Source organism: Artibeus jamaicensis, unplaced genomic scaffold, assembly GCF_021234435.1.
Source record: "Artibeus jamaicensis isolate MK-2021 breed Jamaican fruit bat unplaced genomic scaffold, CSHL_Jam_final contig_548, whole genome shotgun sequence".
In the NCBI taxonomy this organism is placed as follows: Eukaryota; Metazoa; Chordata; class Mammalia; order Chiroptera; family Phyllostomidae; genus Artibeus; species Artibeus jamaicensis.
Genome location: NW_026521883.1, coordinates 15220944 through 15240988, shown reverse-complemented (window position 1 = coordinate 15240988; position 20045 = coordinate 15220944). Strand labels below are relative to the sequence as shown.

At 48.3% G+C, this 20045-nt stretch overlaps 1 protein-coding gene across 1 annotated transcript in view; it reads left to right on the top strand.

The window, feature by feature from the left end:
• The window catches only part of CGNL1 (cingulin like 1), a 98481-nt gene that overhangs the window by 67786 nt on the left and 10650 nt on the right, over nucleotides 1-20045 (top strand). The window contains exons 11-14 of the mRNA XM_053670112.1: nucleotides 4933-5085; nucleotides 5551-5721; nucleotides 9288-9449; nucleotides 12290-12379. Coding sequence (XP_053526087.1) covers nucleotides 4933-5085; nucleotides 5551-5721; nucleotides 9288-9449; nucleotides 12290-12379 — 576 coding nt within the window. The remainder of the gene's footprint in view (nucleotides 1-4932; nucleotides 5086-5550; nucleotides 5722-9287; nucleotides 9450-12289; nucleotides 12380-20045) is intronic.

The following is a 20045-nucleotide window of genomic DNA, read 5'->3' as shown; positions in this document are numbered from 1 at the left end:
GGAAATCGCTTCCTTGGAACTAGAGAGCTATCTCTATTCAAAATCAGTAGATTCTTAGAAAATTAGATTTCCCCATTTGAAGGTTAGGAAACATGATTGAACTACAGTCTTAAAAAAAAAAATAGTCTGCACTGAAGTTCAGGTTGACTTTGCACAGACCTCCACGTGATCCAGGTATGTCCTTCCTGCAACCTGCTCTCAGGTTTTAAAGAACTAGCGCCAAACATCCCTCTGGTGAGTTTCTGAGAGGGTGAAAGGCAGTGTGTTTGAAGAGTCATCTGACGGGAGGTGGTTAAAGTTTTCCATCAGGAACTGGAGGGCAGGAGCGGGGGGAGCACGTTGAAAGTGGTGAATGCTGACCGCAGTCCAGACCTGGGTTTGTGAAGGCGCAACGGCAGCCTTCCCTTCTGTGTTCAGCTGTGTCTCTGCAGGGTAGCGGCGAGGAGCTTGCGGGCACTAGTATTCACTCAGGTCCCCGTAACTCAGGGGCCCTCACCCACTGCCCCCACCCCATCAGCTGTCTCTGCCTTCTTTCTGGCTTTGGACAGAGACCTCGTTTTTGTGTATAGTAAAGCCCCTTTTTTTCCTGAGTCTGGTGTCTGAGTACCCTTGCTCTAGATTTCTCCTTTCTTTCCCTCTCCACCCTCTCTCTCCCTCCCTCTCTTCCTCCTACCCTCCCACCCTCCCATCCATCCTATCCTATCCTATCCTATCCATGCAGTCTTTGTTACAAACTCCTGTTCAGTTGGTTTTGTGTGGATGGCAGTTTCACCGTGCTGCTGCATAAGGTCTTTGATGACTGCAACCCAGCTGCCCACATGTGGGACTTAAGTCTGAGCTAATTGTGGACACTGAGGGAGAAGAAACATTTATATTCTACAAGGACAAAAGTCTGCACCTTCATGTCACGTGTGCCCGGAGCACTGGGGCAGCTGTTACTGGCCCTCAGTCTTCACTGTCCTTTGGTCGAACCAGAAAGTTTCACACACAAGGAAGTCGTTCACCAGCTGTGAACCCAGGCTCACGGTTAATTCAGGGGAGAGAACAGGTGATGGCCTCGAGGCCCAAAGATCTCAGTGTAACCCCTACCCACCCCCACCTCTGGATCTCTGCCCTTGCCTTGGACATTATCCCTCATTTGCAACTTTTGTTCGAGCCTGATTTCCCAGGGTGTTGAGATGGGGAGAATGCTCTGTGCGGCCACTTTAACACAATCGGTAGGAATTTTCAAAGGGCACCCGAATGATCTGGTCTCAGAAATTTCTGTGAAAAGTGCACCATCACCCTAAATTACTTCATTTTCTCCAAATTCTGGAAGCAGATAGTGAGCTCCTCTAGTTGGATAACTCTGTGTGTGCCTCTCTCCCCAAAGCTGGCCCGAGAGGGGGCTTAACCCTGAGAGGAAGAGAAAATAATTTGTTCCCCTCACATATGCATTTTACATTTCAAAACCATTTGCCCCAGCAATCTGCTGCATCTTCATGTATGATACATAGATTTCTCTACAGTAGCTGACCACCATGTGAACTTAGGTCTGACTTATTATGACTTAGTCAGAGAGTGGCAAAGCAGAGGGTCCTAAAGATGCCGTTTTTGACTGGCTGGACTCCTACCCCATGGTCTGGGATTGTGCTGCTCTGTAGACCAACTTGAGAGCTTCATCCAAGGCAGAAGTGTCTACAATTCCCTTGAGGAATGGCCTCTGCAGATGGTGAAGTGAAGGGACCTTTTCTGGAGTAGCCACAGTTTTTTCCCTCAGGGAGGGTTAAGGGTTTATATTCTGCACACCTTCACCTCCCTGCACTGGACTTCAAAATTAAAAAAACGCCAATGCCTCCATGGGTGCAGTCCCTGGTTATTGTGTGGCAAGGGTCTGGGGAGACCAGCTTCCTTCTGATCAGCCTCTTATTCCTTAAACCCTGGGCTCACCTGCCACTTGGCTATGATTGATATGAACAAATCGGGGTATTACTAAGTCATGTAGTAAAAGGCTCTGCCTTTATCGACAGATAATGGTCCCCAAGCTCAAGGGCACTCACTTATACATCTACCAACTTTGTGTTTGGGATTTTCCACACTGATAAATTTCCCCAAGTTTTGGTTCTAATATGAGTTGATGGGCTTATATTTCTGGTCTTGGAAATACAGTCACTGCAGCTACAGAGCACTTCACGCCTAACTCCTAAATGCAAAATCGCCAGCTTTGCTTCTTTTCACGTGAATTCGGGACATGTTTTCTCAGCAGTGATGTATTGGAACATGTTTCTTGAATAATCAAAGAGGAAGAGCATTGTGCTGAACAACATTTCTGAACTTTAGAGCACATTAGAATTACCAGGGTAACTTTCAAGTGCTAGTCTGTGGGCCCCACTCCAAGAAAAAAATGTGGATTCCCTAAGAAAGGGCTAGAATCTGCACTTTAAGGAGTGTTGCCCGTTTGCTTGGTGATTCTGATATAAGAAGTATTTAGACCACTTTAGAGGATAGATATTAATTTTCAAGCAGTGAGTTTTTATCGTATGCCTAACAGTGAGTTTGGGCTGCGAGACTTGCCCAGACAGAAAGTCTGTGGTCTTGCCTTTAGACATCTTACTACCCTGCAAGAGAGACAATCATGCAAGAAATATTTAAAAATAATTTAGTCCAAACTGTTCTTCTAGGAAAATATGTGTATGTGTTGAAGGGGTGGGGTGGGGTGGGGTGCTGGCCAGGCCCCAGGCCGGCCTGAGCGCATCTTGGTCTCCAGGTGCAGGAGGAGGGCAGAGCTGGGTGGCAGCCCCGCCTGAGCCAGGGGTGAAGCCGAAATGCACGCACCACACGGAGGCTTCACGGGGCTGGGGCTGGCTTGTCTGCTGGCCTGGAGCCCCTGGGGTTGGGACTCAGGAGGAAGAAAAAGAGGCTGGGGCAGGGGTTGGGTTGGATCCTGAAGGTTCTGCGGGAAGCCATTGATTACCCTCTGTATTTGCATTTGTTTTTCAAGAATTTACATTTTGAGATACATGTTTTTGAGGGTTTTCTCCCACACAGTAGAACTACACATCACTTACCTTGCCCCGTGTACACCCCTTTGCCCCCAGCACCACTTATTCAGCCACAGACAAATCCCAGGCGTTGACCCTGTCTCTGGGTGTGCGCAGCCGGGCTGTGGTGGGACGGACGCCTGCCAGCTGTCCCACACTGAACTTCTGATTACCTCTCTTTAGCACCTTTTCTTCCCCCAACCACTTTTGTTGACTTTGGTTCCCCACAGCCATTAACTGGAGCAGCTCAGCTGGGTTGGCGGGATTTTGCAGGCAGTCAGAGCCGGAGGGGCAAGGCAGGCCCCCACAGGTGGCTGTTTAGCCCCAGGGCAGGTGGTTGGCCGGCAGAGCTGTTCACGGGCCCTGCGGACCAGGGGTGCCTGAAGTGATCTGGGAGTGTTTTCAAGATGCCTGAGTTATTGCGTGTGTGACGGAAACTTGTGCATTGTTAAGCACCATAAACATCTAAACTGTTCTCTGCATCCAGTCTCTGCACGGCACAGACTGAGTAGGTCTTAAGCAGTGTCTGTACTAACCCCCATTCAGCCCTCAGCACATCACAGCACTTCCCAGGTGACCCAGCCCATGTCTGGGTCCCGCTGCCCCTTTCTGAGCTGTGCTTCTTCTCGACATCCCAGCACCCAGTCATTTAAAGAAGCCTCCGTAACCATCTTTAAGACATTTTAGGATCTTGTTAAAAGTTGCATGTTTTTTACATAAAGGGCTTCAGTCTGTGCGGAGGTGTGAGATCAGAGCTCCAGAGAAGCCCAGGGAAGTGATCTCCCCAGAGAGGGTTGCATTTTGTAGTAACTACTAGTATCTGGTGCTGATTCACTAAGTCACCATTCATAGGCACTTTTTCTGAGTGGCGTCTCTTCCATTTAACACCTCTGCTCATCGAGTTCATCAGCCGGTGGACTGCCAAGTTCTTTTTCTTCTGTGTGTGGGCCCCACCCACACGTTCTCCCAGTGCCCAAGTGGACTCTTGGCCTGTGGCAGTGTGCTCTGTCTTTGTAGGTTAATTTTTAGTTAGTTTTTAAAAATTATTTATTTATTTATCTTTAGAGGGGAAGGGAAGGAGAGAGGGAGAGAATATCAATGTATGGTTGCCTCTCCTGGCTCCCCTGCTGAGAACTGGCCTGCAACTCTGGCATGTGCCCTGACTGGGAATGGAACTGAGATCCTCTGGTTCGCGGGCCTGCACTCAATCCACTGAGCCACACCAGCCAGGGCTAGTTTTTTTTTTTAAATCCTCATCCAACAATATGTTTACTGATTTTTTTTTAGAGATAGATGAAGGAAGAGAGAGAGAGAAAGAGAGAGGGAGTCAGGGAGAGAGAGAGAGAGAGACATCAATTGGTTGCCCCTCATACACACCCCAACCAGGAACCAAACCCGTAATCTATGTACGTGCCCTGACCGGGATCGAGCCCGCAACCTTTTGGTGTATGGGACAACGGAGCCACCCAGCCTGGGCCATTTTTGGCTGTTTTAACTGTAATGATCATCTGCATAGCAGAGCAAATTCAAGAGTATTAGGTGCAGTGTATGTCACAGGATGTAAGCTGTCATGTAGGTTTAGGTTAGTCTCCTGCGTAACTTCACCTTGGTTTTCAAGCATGAACAATCAATTTTTTGGACACTAGCTGAATCGCCATCCCCAGCAGCCTCAGCGGTTTTGCAGCCTTTGCCTGCCTCTGTATGTCTGTGGCTAAGTCAGCTTGGTCTCTGAGTTGCAGAACCAGCAATGTCCTTGTGTCTCTTTGATGGCTGCATTTTGATCCATTTCCTTATCACCAAAGTGACAGGTCTGATTGCCTTGTGGTGCGGTTATGAGACTCCCTCTGCCACTCGTTCTCATGGCTGACCTGGTAGGTAGATGACAACACTATCCTTTCCCTGTCATCTGCAGAGAAGTCTGAGTCGGGCCACCCAGGAACAGAAGCAGTTGTCTGAGAAGCTGAAAGATGAGACTGAGCAGAAGGAGCAGTTAAGGAGACTGAAGAACGAGATGGAGAATGAGCGATGGCACCTGGACAAGACCATTGAGAAACTGCAGAAGGAGGTGAGGCAGCAGGAGGAGGTCAGAGAGCGGGAGGGAGGTGGGAGCAGGGGAGGGGAGGGTGTGGGGCCCACACCAGTGCACCTGAGGAGGGAGAGGGTGTTGGGACCCAGCTGCCTCTCAGGGCCTGATGAAAGCTAAGGAAGCCTGCAGTTAGGTATAAGCACAAATGTGTCAGGGACCTGCAGATCCCCTGAAACAGCTCTGAGGACTTGCGGGGAACCCCAGGTACAGAGAAACTGTTCTAGAATATGCCGGTACCCTCTGGATTCTGGGCCTAGTGTCTGCTTCCCCGTTAGAAGTGACTAAACCTGCATAGCCCATGATGAGGCCCTTTGCAAAATTTTGGGAAGGGTGTGGAAGAATGAAGAGGAGGCATGATCAGTGTTTGGGTGGGACCCAAACCTAGCTCCCTGGTCCCAGATGGAGCATCACAGGGTGGGCTCACACCCGAGTCACTTCTTCCAGATGGCTGACATTGTCGAGGTGTCCCGCACATCAACGCTGGAGCTCCAGAACCAGCTGGATGAATACAAGGAGAAAAATCGCAGGGAGCTGGCAGAAATGCAAAGGCAGTTGAAGGAGAAGACCCTAGAGGCAGAAAAGGCCCGTCTGACTGCAGCAAAGATGCAGGAGGAGGTAACGCCCGGCCAGGCCGGTTCCTGCGTTCCCCCTTATTCGGAGAATCCTTCCAGGCTGTGAAACTTCTGGGAGAGACTTGGGGTGGATTCTTAAGACAGCGTTTGAGCTTGATTCCTCAGTCTTAACCCTCTGGACGGTTACATGGGGCAAATGACATCCTGACACACAGTGAACCCCTGGCCTCTGAGGTGAAATTGGTAAAACTGTAACTTGACCATTTTCTTTATTAAGCCGAGATTTTCTGCCTAAAAAGTTTAACTACCATTTATGGAGCACCCGTGGTTTTCCCAGCCGTGTCAAAATGATTTGTGTGTATTAATGTTTTAATTTAATCCTAGAACAGGGATTATAGTAACTGTGGTGTTTTTTTCCCTCATTTGTTTAGAAAATATAGACTTTAATTGGAGTGGGAATGGTAGACAAGAGTTTCAGGACAATGATGGAGACAAAAAGAAATCCTCAGGAATTTATGAGTATTGAAATTATTAAAACAGAGCAAAGTAACCCAAATATTAACTCCCTTCAGTCTTGACTTCTGAAGAACTGAGAGAAAATAAAGGGAATGGTTTTGATTATTTTAATGGAAAACTGAAGGCCCTAAAATGCAAATACATGAATGCTGATTTCTTGCTACGCTTCTTGCCAGCTGGGTGACCTTGAGTGCATTACCCCAGTTTCTGAGCATCTGTTTCTGCCTCTTTAAAAATATACAAAATAATAATGACTTAATAATTAAATGAGAGAACATGTGGAACTCTGTAGCAGAGGGTGTGTATATCCTGGATACTGTTATTATTATTATTTTTTAAATTCTAAGTCTTAACTTTTTTCATAAGCAGTGCCAAGAGCACTAAGATTCCACAGGAAAACAAGTTTTTCTTTAAAAAAAACAAACTTTTAATATCTTTGATGATCAAAGAAGAGTCACCCATGGCCAGTGTGCACGGCGTGGGGAAGGACAGTGGGGGTTTCCGACAGATTTCAGGAACACTTCCGAAAGGGTCCCAGTAACGGACCCCCTCGGGCACAGGGTCACGTGACACAGGAATCCAAGTGAAAACTGAAATTAGCTTACTGACATCGCCATTCTCTTTGGCATTCAACAAGCATTTTCATTTCTCCAGCAGATGGGCAGGGGGTTCAGATATTTGCCAGGATTCTAACAAACACCTGGGGGGGGGGTTTTGATCTTAGGGAATCATAGTGCCAGAGTGGCCCCTGCAAACAGCTCCTGTTGCTTTTTCCATGAGGCTTATTCCGCTAGAATCTTCAGATTGGAAGGAACTTTCCTGGTCTGAGATAAGGAAATGGAGGTCCAGAGAGGTTACTGAAGGCCAGATGGAGGCCGATGATGTCTCCGTGGAGTAAAGAAGCTGTAACTCCCAAAGGATTCCTTCCGATGAAACAAAGACAGCCTTTCCTAGGTTTTCTCAGTGGTAAAGGCCCGTGAGACACTGTTTCCACTTGCACAGCACAAACAGGCACCTCTTCATTCTACAAGGAAATGGCAGATGCCAAATGGATCAGGCTGCTGAAGTCATGGAATTGTTCCAGACAAAATCCAATTAACAAGTCAGGATCACTCAGGACCCTTGAAAAGCTCAAGGTCAGCTCAGCTCACTGCCCCCCCCCCCATCCTAAGCAAAAGAAATTGAAAAGCGGTAGTCCCTCCCTCCCAAGGGCTGTGACACTCTCCTTTTTTGCTTTGAGGGAAATAGACATTTTACCTGTTTTGCCTTTGGTGTGGAGCTAGGGAAGTTCTGACGTAAATAATCTTTAGATAATTTAAGACTTAGAAGTTATTGTTGTTCAGTTAATCTTCTAAATATCACTCAGCAAAGGGCACCTAACTACGTAAGAGCAGCACAAGAAGCTTCCAAAGTTATTTGCTGACCTGGGATTCCAGACAGACAGCTGTGCTGCTGCACACACCCTGCCCCAGCCCTGGAGAGATGTCCTGGCACTCCGGCCGCCGGGCCGCAGGGCACCAGGGAGGGTGCAGACAAGGAAATGCAGGCTCTCCTTTTACCAGTCAGTCTTTCTGACTCTCAAACCCATGTTCTTTTCTGGTACTACTTCATCTGATTCTCTAACAGCTCTGTATATGGTAGGTTTTTAAATTATCCCAGGATTGCAAATTAGGAAACTCTGAGAGGTGGGAGAGATGTCGCACGTTCTGGGGTGCAGTGCGCCCTCTCTGCGGCCAGTGCCTGCACCGTCATCCTTTCCTCATGGGCCGATGTTCACTTAGTGCTTCCACTCAGTTTCATTTCCTAGTCGTCTTCGCACTCAGTCGCCACCCAGACCGGACCAGGGTTTTATGGGGAGCGGTCTCCTTCCAGGCTATGCTGTTTACATAGGAATGTCAGCTGATGCCGTTTCATCAGCCACCAAGAAAGGAACACATTTCTCAACGTTTTCCCACTGGTCTTCCCAAGCTAGTCTAACCTGTTGAGTCATCCTGCACCCCTAAGACCATCTTTGGGGCTTTTCCAACCTTTCTGTGAAAATCACCCCCAAGCGATGGTATTCTGTCATGGACTTTGGCACTTCACTCTCACATACTCCCTGAAGGAAATAACTCCTGGTGTAGTCTGTTCCTAAGACTGTGCTTTCAACCGTCTCCCAGAGGGTAGGAAGTTGACAGCAGAACAGACAGCCTTAGACTTCACCCAATCTGTCCGCACAGATGTTTCGGGAGTGCCCAGTGTGTGTAGGGTGGCTCCCCTCTTCCGGGAGATTCCCGAGAAACAACTCGGGAGGGACCAGCCCTTGTGCACCAAGCTCTTTAGTTGGATGCAGCCTTCAAAGCTGTTAGTTTAGTGCCACCTTGTGGATGAAAAGAGCACTGTCGATTATGACCGCTGATGACCTGATTTTCTTCTAGGGAGCAGCGGTTTTCACCTAATGGGCATGTTTGTATTATTAGATTTCATGCCTGCAGGTTGCTTTGGGGGCATTAACTTGGTTTTTATTTCTCCTAACTTTAAACTTCTGTTGAGGTGATGCTGATCCAGGCGGGCAGTCAGTCAGTTATACCCTGGGAAGCTCTTACCTAGTTCAGTGGCTTTCAGTGTTTCTGATCATGACCTAAGGTAAGAACTACCTCTTGCATTGTGGCTTAGTAATACATACATCCCTACAATTAGATGGATACGTTATTTCTTTGAGTATTTTATTAAGTCTTCACCTGAGGATATTATTTATTGGTTCCAGCGAGAGACCGACAGACAGACATTGATGTGAGAGACACATTGATCGGTTGCGTCCCATGTGAGCCCCGATCAGGGGTCAAACACACAGCCTTTTAGTTTATGGGATGACGCTTCAACCAACTGGGCCACACTGGCCAGGGCCCGAGTATTTTTTTTAAATTTATAACCCAATGGGTTGCTTCCTGTAGCTGGAAACCCCCCTTTCATAGACGGGTAAACTAAGGCCCTGAGGGCAGTGGCAGTTGCTCAGGTCCTCTGATCTCCTCTGGCTCTCCCTGCACATTGCCCGGCGAGGTCTCTGGGCTCCCAGTGTGCCCAGCTAAGCACCCCAACCCTTTCTCGTTCCAGATGCGCCTGATGGAGGAGGAGCTCCGGGACTACCAGAGAGCTCAGGATGAGGCGCTCACGAAGAGGCAGCTTCTGGAGCAGACGCTGAAGGACCTGGAGTATGAGCTGGAGGCCAAGAGTCACCTCAAAGACGACCGCAGCCGACTGGTCAAGCAGATGGAGGTGTGTGGGGCATGTGGGCAGCCCCAGGGCCTGGGGAAAGAGTGGGGACGTGAGGGAAGCAAGCTTTCTGCTCAGACATCAGCCTCTAGGGAACCCTTTGGTTAGGAAGGTCATGTCTGATTTGGGGGGACTGGTAGTTCAGAGACTCCTGCAACACCCATGCTGGACGGAGTGATGGAGGTAATTTAGTGGAGTGTCCTCATTGCTTTGAAGAGGAAGCAAAACAGAGACCCAAAGAAGTTAGGTTAGACCCAAAGAGGTTTACCTAAGGGCACATAGGCAGTTCCTGTTCTGTGTGCTGCTTCAGGCTGTGCGTTTGAGTCCAAAGGAGACAAGACTGCTGCAGATCGGGACAGGGCTGAGCTGTGCTTGAGTCCAGACTGCCGGTGCCTGGGGACACACGGTGCTTGTTTGCCACACCAAATGCTCCATTACTGTTTGCTGACTTTGACCCATTTTTCCCTACAGATGGCCTAGCTTCACCAAAGCTAGCAGCAAACTGGCTCAATTCTCCTCGGATATACAGTATAAACATGGTCGAAGAGAATATCTCAGAAAGTGCTCGGTGGAGCCACCAGCTGGGGGTGATTTGTTTGCAAGATGAAAACACAACACTTAGAAAAGTGAAGCGAGTAATAGAATCTAAGCGTGAACAGCCCACTGAGAATGACATCATTCCCCCCCGGACTTATGGAAAAGAATAATGTTCAAGAATAAAACCAACCCCAAACCAGAAAACCCTTGATTCCCCCTGCTGCCCCCAACACACCCCACATCCCAGTGGAATTTAGAGAGGGAGAAAGAGGCCTAAGAATCAGCCTCGGACCTGTGGAAGGAGTTAAAATTGTCAAGGTTTTGATAAAGGGCAGAGAGTGCTCAAGGCCAGGAAGAGATAGCTTAAATTTAAAATCAATGGAATTCCTGATTCAACTTTGCAAATAAATAGAAATGACTTCTAAAACCTCTGGGGGACTTAGTAGCAGTTCTCACTAGAGAGTGGTGTCTCAGCTGTTGAAGATTTCATTGGATGGGAGCTTTTTAGAGGTTATTAGAGTAAGCTGGCTACAGTTTTCTAGGGTTGCTGTATTTTTTGCTAATGTGCTGGTTCTGATCTTATTAGGGGAGGTCATCTTAAGGCAAGTTAAATTCAACCCGTTTAACTAGGAAGCAATTATTCTAGGACCCAAATGATGTGGTTCAAAGCAAGCTCAGGCCTTGCTGGGCAGCGTTGCCGGAGCCCCTGGGGCGACGATGGCCCGAGGCCTGGCCCCAGAATGCGCAGGCTGGGTTGTGGGCAGCACACATTGCAGGCAGGAAGAGGGCCCTGTGAAGAGATGCTGTAGCTAAACATTGGCTTCTCAGGTCATCTCCTTCTAGAATATTCTGACTAAAAAGAACATTTCCTTTTGCTAACTCCAGGTGTGGAAGCAGTGGTATAACGAAGTTGCATTGGTCCCTCTGCAACATTTTAGAGAGTTCTTCACTAATTACAAAATGAGCGGCTCTCCAGGCCCCACCCCTGTGCTGCACACTGCAGGGGCATCTGCTCCCCTACGAGGCCACTAGCACGACTCCTATCTTGCCTGCTCCTTCACTCACCTTTAAATTAATTCTCAGGACTCAAGAGCTCTCAGCAATGAGCGTTTTCTGTAAACTGAGCAACTCGGGCGGCCGTCCTATGTCAGTGTGGCCCTTGTGGGTCTGTGTTTTCCGACCTGAGCGAAGCTGGCCTCGGAGGAGTTGGGGAGCACTGACCAAACAGGGGGCCTGGTGTGGGACCCAGCAGTCTGTCCTGCTCCGGACTTGGGGCTCACAGCTCCTGGGGGAGAGCCTTCGGGCCCCCAATGTTTCGGTCAGTAACAGGGAAGGCATTTGCACACATGGAGGCATTCACGTGAGTTCTGTGACTCTTCTTTGGCACTTACAGAGGCCTCCACAGCTCGTCAGTCAACACTGATGATGGCAGAGACAGTATTTACATGCAGATGCCTCAGACTCCTGTTTAGAAACTCACAATGCTGGTTGCTTTTGTGTGTGTGTGTGTCTCTGAGTTAACCCAGACATACGACAACTGGCTGGTAACAGTAGACACACACGCATAGAACCCACATCCCACAGTCTCAGGTGCAGTGGTTTACATTAAAAGCCTCTTTTCATTCATACACAAAGCTACCTTGCAGTTCTCTTCTCCTAACGCTTGATGATGTTACATCAGAGCCAGCGAGAAAGGGAGAAATGCTGCTTCTTCTGGGGTGGTTGGTGTAGCAGAATGAGCCGACACTGCATGTGTGTTGTTATTCTGATGTGGGTTTGGGACTGTGCAGAGCTGAGTGAGGTTCCTTGGAGGGAAGAGGCAGCTGCAACAGACTGTTAGAGACCTGACTCCTGCAAGGCTCTTGGAAACCCTGAGCAGGAAGGGGGCAAAACATTGTCCCGAGTTTGGGGCTTGGACAGAAATGTGCCTTGGGTGGTATCTCATTTCCCTCATGTAACTTAGATACCTTAGGCTAAGATAGATCTCAGTAGTTTTTGGTTTATAAGGGGGAAAAAAGACTTGAAAGAAACATGTTAAACTATCCTTGGTGCTTATATTAGGGTTTGGAGTAGTATTTTTCTCCTTTAATGTACTTTCTAAATGGATAATTACATTTTATATTATGAAAGCAGTGAAACAGTTGTAGAAGTATCTGCTTTGGACAGTATGAGAAATCACAGCCCTTCCCGAACCAAAATGACGCTCTGCTCTGAGGCGCCCTCGGGGTGTCCCTCCACAGGAACGGCCTCGCTCTGAACCCAGGCCGGTGTAAGTGACCCAGGCCGTGTTGTGTCTTGTTTCTTAGGACAAGGTGTCTCAACTGGAGATTGAACTGGAGGAAGAAAGAAATAACTCGGATTTGCTGTCTGAGAGGATCACGCGGAGCAGGGAGCAGGTACTGTGTGGAGGGGGGTGGGGAGTAGGTTGTCCTGCAGGAAGAGGAGATGGGACAGGTCGGACCCGCAGTCAGAGGAGGGAAGGGACATGCCATAAGGAGGTGGTGGGAGATGGCCACGTCCCCACCATAGCAAGCCTGCAGGAGGGAGACGCAATATGTCACGTAAGGCGTCAAATGTAAGTTTCCTGAGCGGTTATGGAGAACAATCTATTAGCCATAATAGGCAAAGTGCTTTAGACCTGAGTCTCTAGGAGTCATTAGTTCAGCAAACAATCGTGTGAAATTTGGTAGCTGGCACTACATTAGTGCAATGGAAAGTAAATGATACGATGCAGTCGTTTACTCTAAGGACCTTACATGCTAATTAGCAGTGCATAAACCCATGAGGCATTCACAGAACAGTAACAGTACCTTCCAAGTGCATGCTTTTTGCGGTTTTGAGAGGAGTTTCATTCACATTTGATCTTTGTGGCAACACTGGGGGGCAACTGGAAACAGTTCACCCTGCTCTCACACTGTAGACAATGCAACTGATTTTCCAAACTAGACTTAGTATAATTGCAAGGTTCTTAGATTTTGTTTCCATTTTTAATTAAGGAAAAGTACAGAGTGGTTAAGTCATATCCTGGAGAGGGAGTATCACATCACTAGAAGCTGGTGGCCGTGAGCCTACTGCCTGCCCGAGCCACTTGGGAGATCACACAGGCAAACATTATGGGGCGAGGATTCAGACACTCAGGGGCGGTTCGCCAATCTCAGCCTGCGTTTACCTGCTATGTGGGGGACCCGCAGTAACCTCCGATGGGAGGTACCGTGTTTTGCCGTGTATGACATGCACCTTTTTGCCAAAGTTTGTGAGGGGAAAGTAAGGATACGCATTATACATGGGTAGTACTAATTCTGTATCTATAGAAATGTTTTTAATTCTTTTACTTATGTTTATGCATTAAAAGTGTGACTAGGAAACAGTGACAATATTCAAATGCAAAATAATACCCTGGAATATGATGATTGGTTTTGTTTCTAAATATAAATAAATAAATAAATAAATAAATAGTTGACTTTAAAAATTAAAATGAAATTTTTTTCTTGAAAGTTCGGGTCAAGAATGTGGGCATGCATTTTACATGTAGCATATTATACACGGCAAAATATTGTGCCTTTGGTGACAGCTTCATTGAGTTTCTTGCTTCTGAAAATGGTGCCAGAGAAACTGGACATAGACATTTAGCAACCTTTTCTCCTCTTGATTTGCTTTGGACATGTTCTTTTTTAATATATATATTTTTGTTGTTGTTCAATTATAGCTGTTCTCTTCCCCCCATTACTCTCCCCTGCCCTACCAATTCCCCACCTTCCATATTCAATCCACTGCTCCCGTCATCTTTGTCCATGGGTCCTTTATTCATGTTCCTTGACTTGGCTCTTCCCCTTCTTTCCCCCATTATTACCCTCCCTGCCCCCATCACTATCAGTTTGTTCTATATTTCCATGTCTCTGGTTTTATTTTGCTTGCTTGTTTGTTTTGTGGATTAGGTTTCACGTATAGGTGAGATCATATGGTATTTGTCTTTTACCGCCTGGCTTATTTCACTGAGCATAATGCTCTCCAATTCCATCCATGCTGTCACAAAGGGTAGGAGCTCCTTCTTTGTTTCTGCTGCATAGAATTCCCTTGTGTAAATGTATCATAGCTTTTGGATCCACTCATTCACTGATGGACACTTAGGCTCTTTCCAGCACTTGGCTATTGTAGATAATGCAGCACTTTCTTAACTAAACAATACAAACAAAACCTAAAAGTCTTGGATGATGCTGAGTAATATTTTGGAAATTATGTGTATAAGGGATTGACATTAAAAAAATCTGAAATACAAATTAATTTGGGCAAGATCTTCCCTATCAAAAGAGGCACTTTGCTCTGGCCACTATACTTTTTCATATCACCACCTTCCCCCCATCTCAGGGTGACCAAGAACTGGAGGTTCCAGCGCTTAGGAACAGTGGCATCTGAGCTGGTGACCTCTACTCAAGAGTGGAAGGAGAATCAGGGGCTTCTTTCCATCTGCTATTGTTTCTCTGTTGACAGACCAGTTCTTCGCAAACTGGTGAGATAGTCCTGCTGCTTTGCCCCGGAGGGTGAAGCAAGTTCCAGTGGGAGTCCCCATCTACCCTGCCCCCCGCTGGGCTCAGCATTCCTCCAGAGGGTGGCCATCCATCCAGCTGGAGCTGCATAAGTTCAGAGAAAGACCTTCACGCAGACCTGAAGTCCAGGTGGAGAGTCCTTCTGTGACCTTTGAGCCCTATTCTAGGTTCTTACGAAAGCCTGCATATTCTAAATTCTCTCACTGGTATAAAAGCCATTTTGTTACCCAGCCTTGCTAAGGAGCCACATTCCCACAGGGCATTTTGGGATCTGCTAAGCATTTATAATAAGAGAAGAAGTGGCCATGAATTTGTTTTGCTAATGCTTCTTGTGACTTATGCAAAGAGGGGTTGATGGGGAAGAATCAATAACCAGGCAGTTAAAACAGACTTCCAGTCCCATGTTTTACACCCCCCCCCAAAAAAAAAAACCACAGACTGACCCAGGAGGTGGTTGCCCACACTATGAAACTGATATCTTGTTACCCCCTAGTTACTGGGGCCCTGGGGAATAGAACTGTTCCCCCCGATGGGGTCATGGTTGAAGATATTTTCACTGAGCCAAGAACTTGAAGTAAGCCCAGGAAGGAAGTTACAGGAACTAACTTGCAAAACTGGAAAGAATGCTGGGCTGCAAGTTTATATTTGTCAAGGAGATTTCTGAAGGGTTTCCTAAACTCTAACACTGAAAGGCTGTGAGAAGGTTTCATAAAACCCGGAGTGTCTGAGTCACCCCTTAGTTCCCCCACGCTCTCCCTGCATCTGTGTTCTGTGCCTGAGAAGGTGAGTTTCACTAAGTTTCCAGCCTCTTCGCCCTAATAGCCCTCCTTGCTCTTCTATTTTTTCTCTTCTCACTACCCTCCCTGAGGTACGGAGGGTAAAAGGACAGCGAGACCAAAGCCCTGAGATGAGGTGATGCCGCCTGACCGAGGGCTCAGGGCCCCTGCCCTGGCCTGTGGCCGCTGGTTTGTGAGGGCGGGTAGGAATGCATTGACCAGATCTGCCTCAAGGAAAGCACTTCATTCTTATCCGAAGTCAAAGTCAACGTGAGACTTATGCTCTGCTTCTTAACATAAAGACTCTGAGGAGAGGACCCAGGGTGCAGACAGCTGGCCCCTGAGTGTGAAACTGCTTGGGTCCACTTAGGTCAACTCTTAGGGTGGTGTGCCTGCTGCCTTCCCGCCAGGATCTGAGAAAAGGGAGACTTCCAAACCTACCCCCTTCTCTCTGCCCTCAAATGCTGAACTATGACCTTAACAGGACATGTCTCCTATAGAGCAGGAAGTGCAGCCCATCTGTTACTTCCTACCTGGTTGCTATCATCCACCCTGGCTGCTCAGCAAACTGCTACTGGGCACTGAGGAGGGAAGGTGTGGGAAATTTTATTTTTTGACTCTTGCTTTCTTTACATTTAAAAGTAAACGTTCAGTAAAAGGCTCTACTTAAACTCTACATTCTCACAAGGTCTTCTGAATCTTTACTTCCCCCAAGCACCCATCCTTTTTCCTAGTCTTGGTGATTGGGCTCTGGTGAAAAAGCTAGAAGAAAAGGCTTTCCAGCACCATTAGCAAATGGCCAGCCCCTCTCACAGAATCTTAGATCCAGCAAGGACCTCGTCTCGCCAGACTTCTTGTGCAGTGGGGAGGGGCCGGAGGCCCCCCGCACCGTGGTCCAGCCCGTCCACATGGCCAGTTAGTTGCAGAGCCACCTGAGGTCTCCGGACTCCCAAGGGCCTAAAAGTGTGACAGGTGCCTACTGTGTGCCTAGCACTGCAGCAAAGCTGTGAAATGGTCAGAAGTGGGGCCTGTCCTTGAGGTGCTGGGGTTTCTTGGAAGAGATGGGGCATGTCTGAGAAGTGGTAGGTAACATGAAAAGGCGGCAGGTACTAAATGCCGGGTGAAGGACTCAGCTGGCCAATAAGGGGAAGATCATCGTAACAAGACTGTGGAAGGGTTCTTAGAGGAAGGTGGACTTGGTGCTCACTTCGAAGAAAGGGTTAGATTTAGACAAAGAGGAGTGGGAATGGAATCCTAGAACGATGGATGGTGTGAACCAGGTCTGGGCAGTAGGACATACACAGTGTTTCGAGGAGCGGTGAACAGATTGCTGTGGCTTGATCGGGGTCTGGTGTCATTCAGGCAATAACAAGAGAGGCAGGGGGAGAGTTTCGAATGGACTCTATCCTGACAGCACTGGGGAGCCACAGAAGGTTATTGAACAGAACAGTGAGGCGCACACAGTGGTCTGCATGGTGAATGTAGCCGGCGTGGGTGAGGTCAGGAGAAGGGGAGGCCTGAAGGAAGCCTCCGCTGGGCTGTTCTCAGGGACAGACAACAGGACAGGCAGTGTGCGGTCAAACATTCTGTCCTCTTCACATCTGTTTTCTCTTAATCGTGTAGACATCTGATGTTCAGTAGATGCTGGCCACATCATTTGCGAATTCCCAGCCTTTCTAAGGCCATTGTTTCCCGTGCGTGCTCAGGATATTCTTGTTCAAATTGGTGGATTCAGGGAGTCCTATTTGAGAGACACGGTTTTCAAACTTTTGGATGCTTGGGTTTTGTTTTCAAATCTGACTTGTACGAAGGAGAAGGGATGGATGTGGATTTGATGAACTGATTTCTTTTACAAAAGTGAGGAGTATTTTTCATCCAAATATAGTTTTGCCTTATATGGAAGGGTTTCTGATGGACTTCAAGTTGAAGGAAAAAACCAATTAAATAGGTGTATTTTACTGGCTTTTGGTCTGTTTAAATCTAGAGGATCTTTTTTTCTCTTCTTCCTCCAAAACAATGTATCCATGTATGAGAGTAGCCACCTCACTGAGAATTCCCTAGGTGCTGGTTGCTGTGTCCCTGCCTTGAATATGGTTTCAAAGGCTTGAGAGGCTAGGTGACTGCCCAGGGTCACAGCTTGTAAGAGGTGGGGTCACGATTTGACTCCAAAGCCCACTGCCTCCCACCTGTTCTCATCATCCCAGAAAGACTGTAAGAGTAACCCTCCCTGCACCCCCAGTACACTTGGGGTCTCTACTCCCAAATTAAAATTAATGCCATGTTGTCTCTTTAATATAGATGAGGGATTATGTTCACCTGACCCTTTCGTCTTTCCTCACGAGTCCAGGATTCAGATGGCAGAAGAAAGGCCCTGCTTGATGTATTTTAAATGGGTTCGATGCTCTGGCTGCTTGGGCACCGCTGTGCATTGCCGGTGGTCGAGTGCACACCCTGAACAGCAGAGCTGTGCCTAAGTGGAGGGGCGTTTGCTTGGCTGTGGAGGCAGGGGTGACCCAGCCCAGTAGACAGACAATTCATCCAGCCCAGGCAGCTGGCAGCCAGGATGAGTACACCAACTTGAGAGCTTCAGATTGCTTCATAGTCTTTCTGAGTCTGATTGAGGCTGCTCAGTTGCCTTGACAACTGTAGGATAAAGCCCAGTGGGTCAAGTCTAGGGACCTTTGCAGTCACTCTAAGGAACTGCTCCCCAGTGGGGGCTCACACCTACTCCTCAGTCTGCACCAGGGGGGATGCACCCACCAGGATGGGGGACTGGGAAATAGGGCTCTGTGTAGTTAGTGAGTGAAAGATCAAAGTGGGATTTCCCCCCTCCCCTCCCCTCCCCTCCCCTCCCCTCCCCTCCCCTCCCCTCCCCTCCCCTCCCCCTCCCCTCCCCTCCCCTCCCCTCCCCTCCCCTCCCCCTCCCCTCCCCTCCCCTCCCCTCCCTCCCCTCCCCTCCCCTCCCCTCCCTCCTTTCTTTTTTCCTCCTCCCTCCCTCCCTTTCTTCTTTCTTTCTCTCTCTTTTTCTTTCCTTCTTTTCTTCTTTCCTTCCTTCCTTCTAGAATGTTCCTGAGACTAGGAACATTTTTTTAAATGCCTCCCATTATATCAACTGTTCAGAAACCCAATGTGTACAATTGGTTAATAATAATTTTCATTTCTTGTGACCAAGTATCATTTTTAATACCAGCTAGAAGTGTGGGCGCACCAAGCCCTTTACAGCCCAATGGTAAACACAGGAGATGGGGTTAAATATTGTTTTTAGCAATCATAAATATCCCTGGCTTTTCATTAACCCCAACAGCAGCTGCTTCTAATCCTGAGAGCTGGCCTGGGCCACGGGTACCTCTGACATCAAACCCACTGGAATCTGACCCTGCTATTTCTGATCAGAAAGCTCAGGTTTAGCATTCTTTCAGTCCAGCTATGATAAACTATTGCCTTTAGCTCCTGTTCTGTCTTTAATTCTACTGGAAAGTTTTTATCTGGCCTGTTTAATATAGCTGAAGGGCAAACAGCAGGTAAAGCACTAAGCTTATATAAAGAGATGTGTTCCCAGGCCCAGCGTTGCTTCCCCCTTCCAAAGGAGGAAGCTGGTGAAGCCAGAGGCCGTTTGTTTTTTTTTCCTTGCTGGTGTGTGCTCCAGCTATGAAGGCTCTGATTTGGAATATTCCCAGCTCGCTGGGGCATTCCTGGGGACCACTGTGTTGAGCGCAGCTAAAACACTTCTGGCTTATGCTAAAGTCCAACCTTGGGAACATTATCCATGGCAAGACGTGATGTTCTTTGTACAAGGCTCCACATGGCAGATTTATTTTAGAATTTAGCGTCAGACTGTCCTTTATGAAGAGCTGAAGGAAGCCTATTGTGTTTGCCAAAAACCTTGGATGGCCTGGGCCGAGCCACTGGTAGGTTTTATGGTTACACATGTGTTTCTTCCTGTTCTACACCCTGATGTATTTTATGCTTCTATTTTGATAGCCATCTCTGAGGAGATGGGATGGGGTAGATGTATTTATTGTGTGTTTTGTTTTTTGCTTCAGAGAGTCACTGTTTGCTGGGGCCTCCCCAGGGAGGTCTTGAACCTGCAGAGACCTCCCCCCGCTGCTTCCGGAGCACTCCTTGCCCTGGGAGGCCCATTTCCTGGCGGGATCCAGATTTTTCGGTTAAGGCCATCCAGGGAGCAAGACTTGGCCAGTGGCCGCTTCTTTTAGTCACAGGGTTCGTCCTGACTCCTGGCCGGGGCCCAGGGCCGAGTGATGGGTGGGCGGCCCTCAAGTCCCTCCACTGCAGACATGACTTCCTTCTGGGCTCTGAAGTCCTTGCCAGAGCTGCCCCTCTGTGTAGGATCAGCCCTTCCCGAGAGCCCTGGTCCTACAGGTGTGCCGGGAGGGAGAAAAGGAATGCAGGGTTTTCAGCCAGAAAGCCTGGATTAGAATTCCAAAGCTGCTTTCCCCGTTTCTGAACCTTCCACCTGGGAAGTGGGGGTGATCACATGTGCCTCAGAGAGTACGGGAGGGTTGGCGGGCGGGCTCCCACGTGGACACTCGCAGCCACTCAGCACCTGTCACCAGGCTCTTGATTCTTGGTACTTCCCTCCTCAGCCCTCAGGCTGGAGTGCAGCTGCAGAAGCCCCCCAAGCCCCCCTAAAAGCAGATGCCATACAGCTGCAACGAGCCCCTTGCCTCTGCTCAGCCAGCCTTTTATCGCCCTTTGGTGTTTTGTGGCCTCACATCCCACAG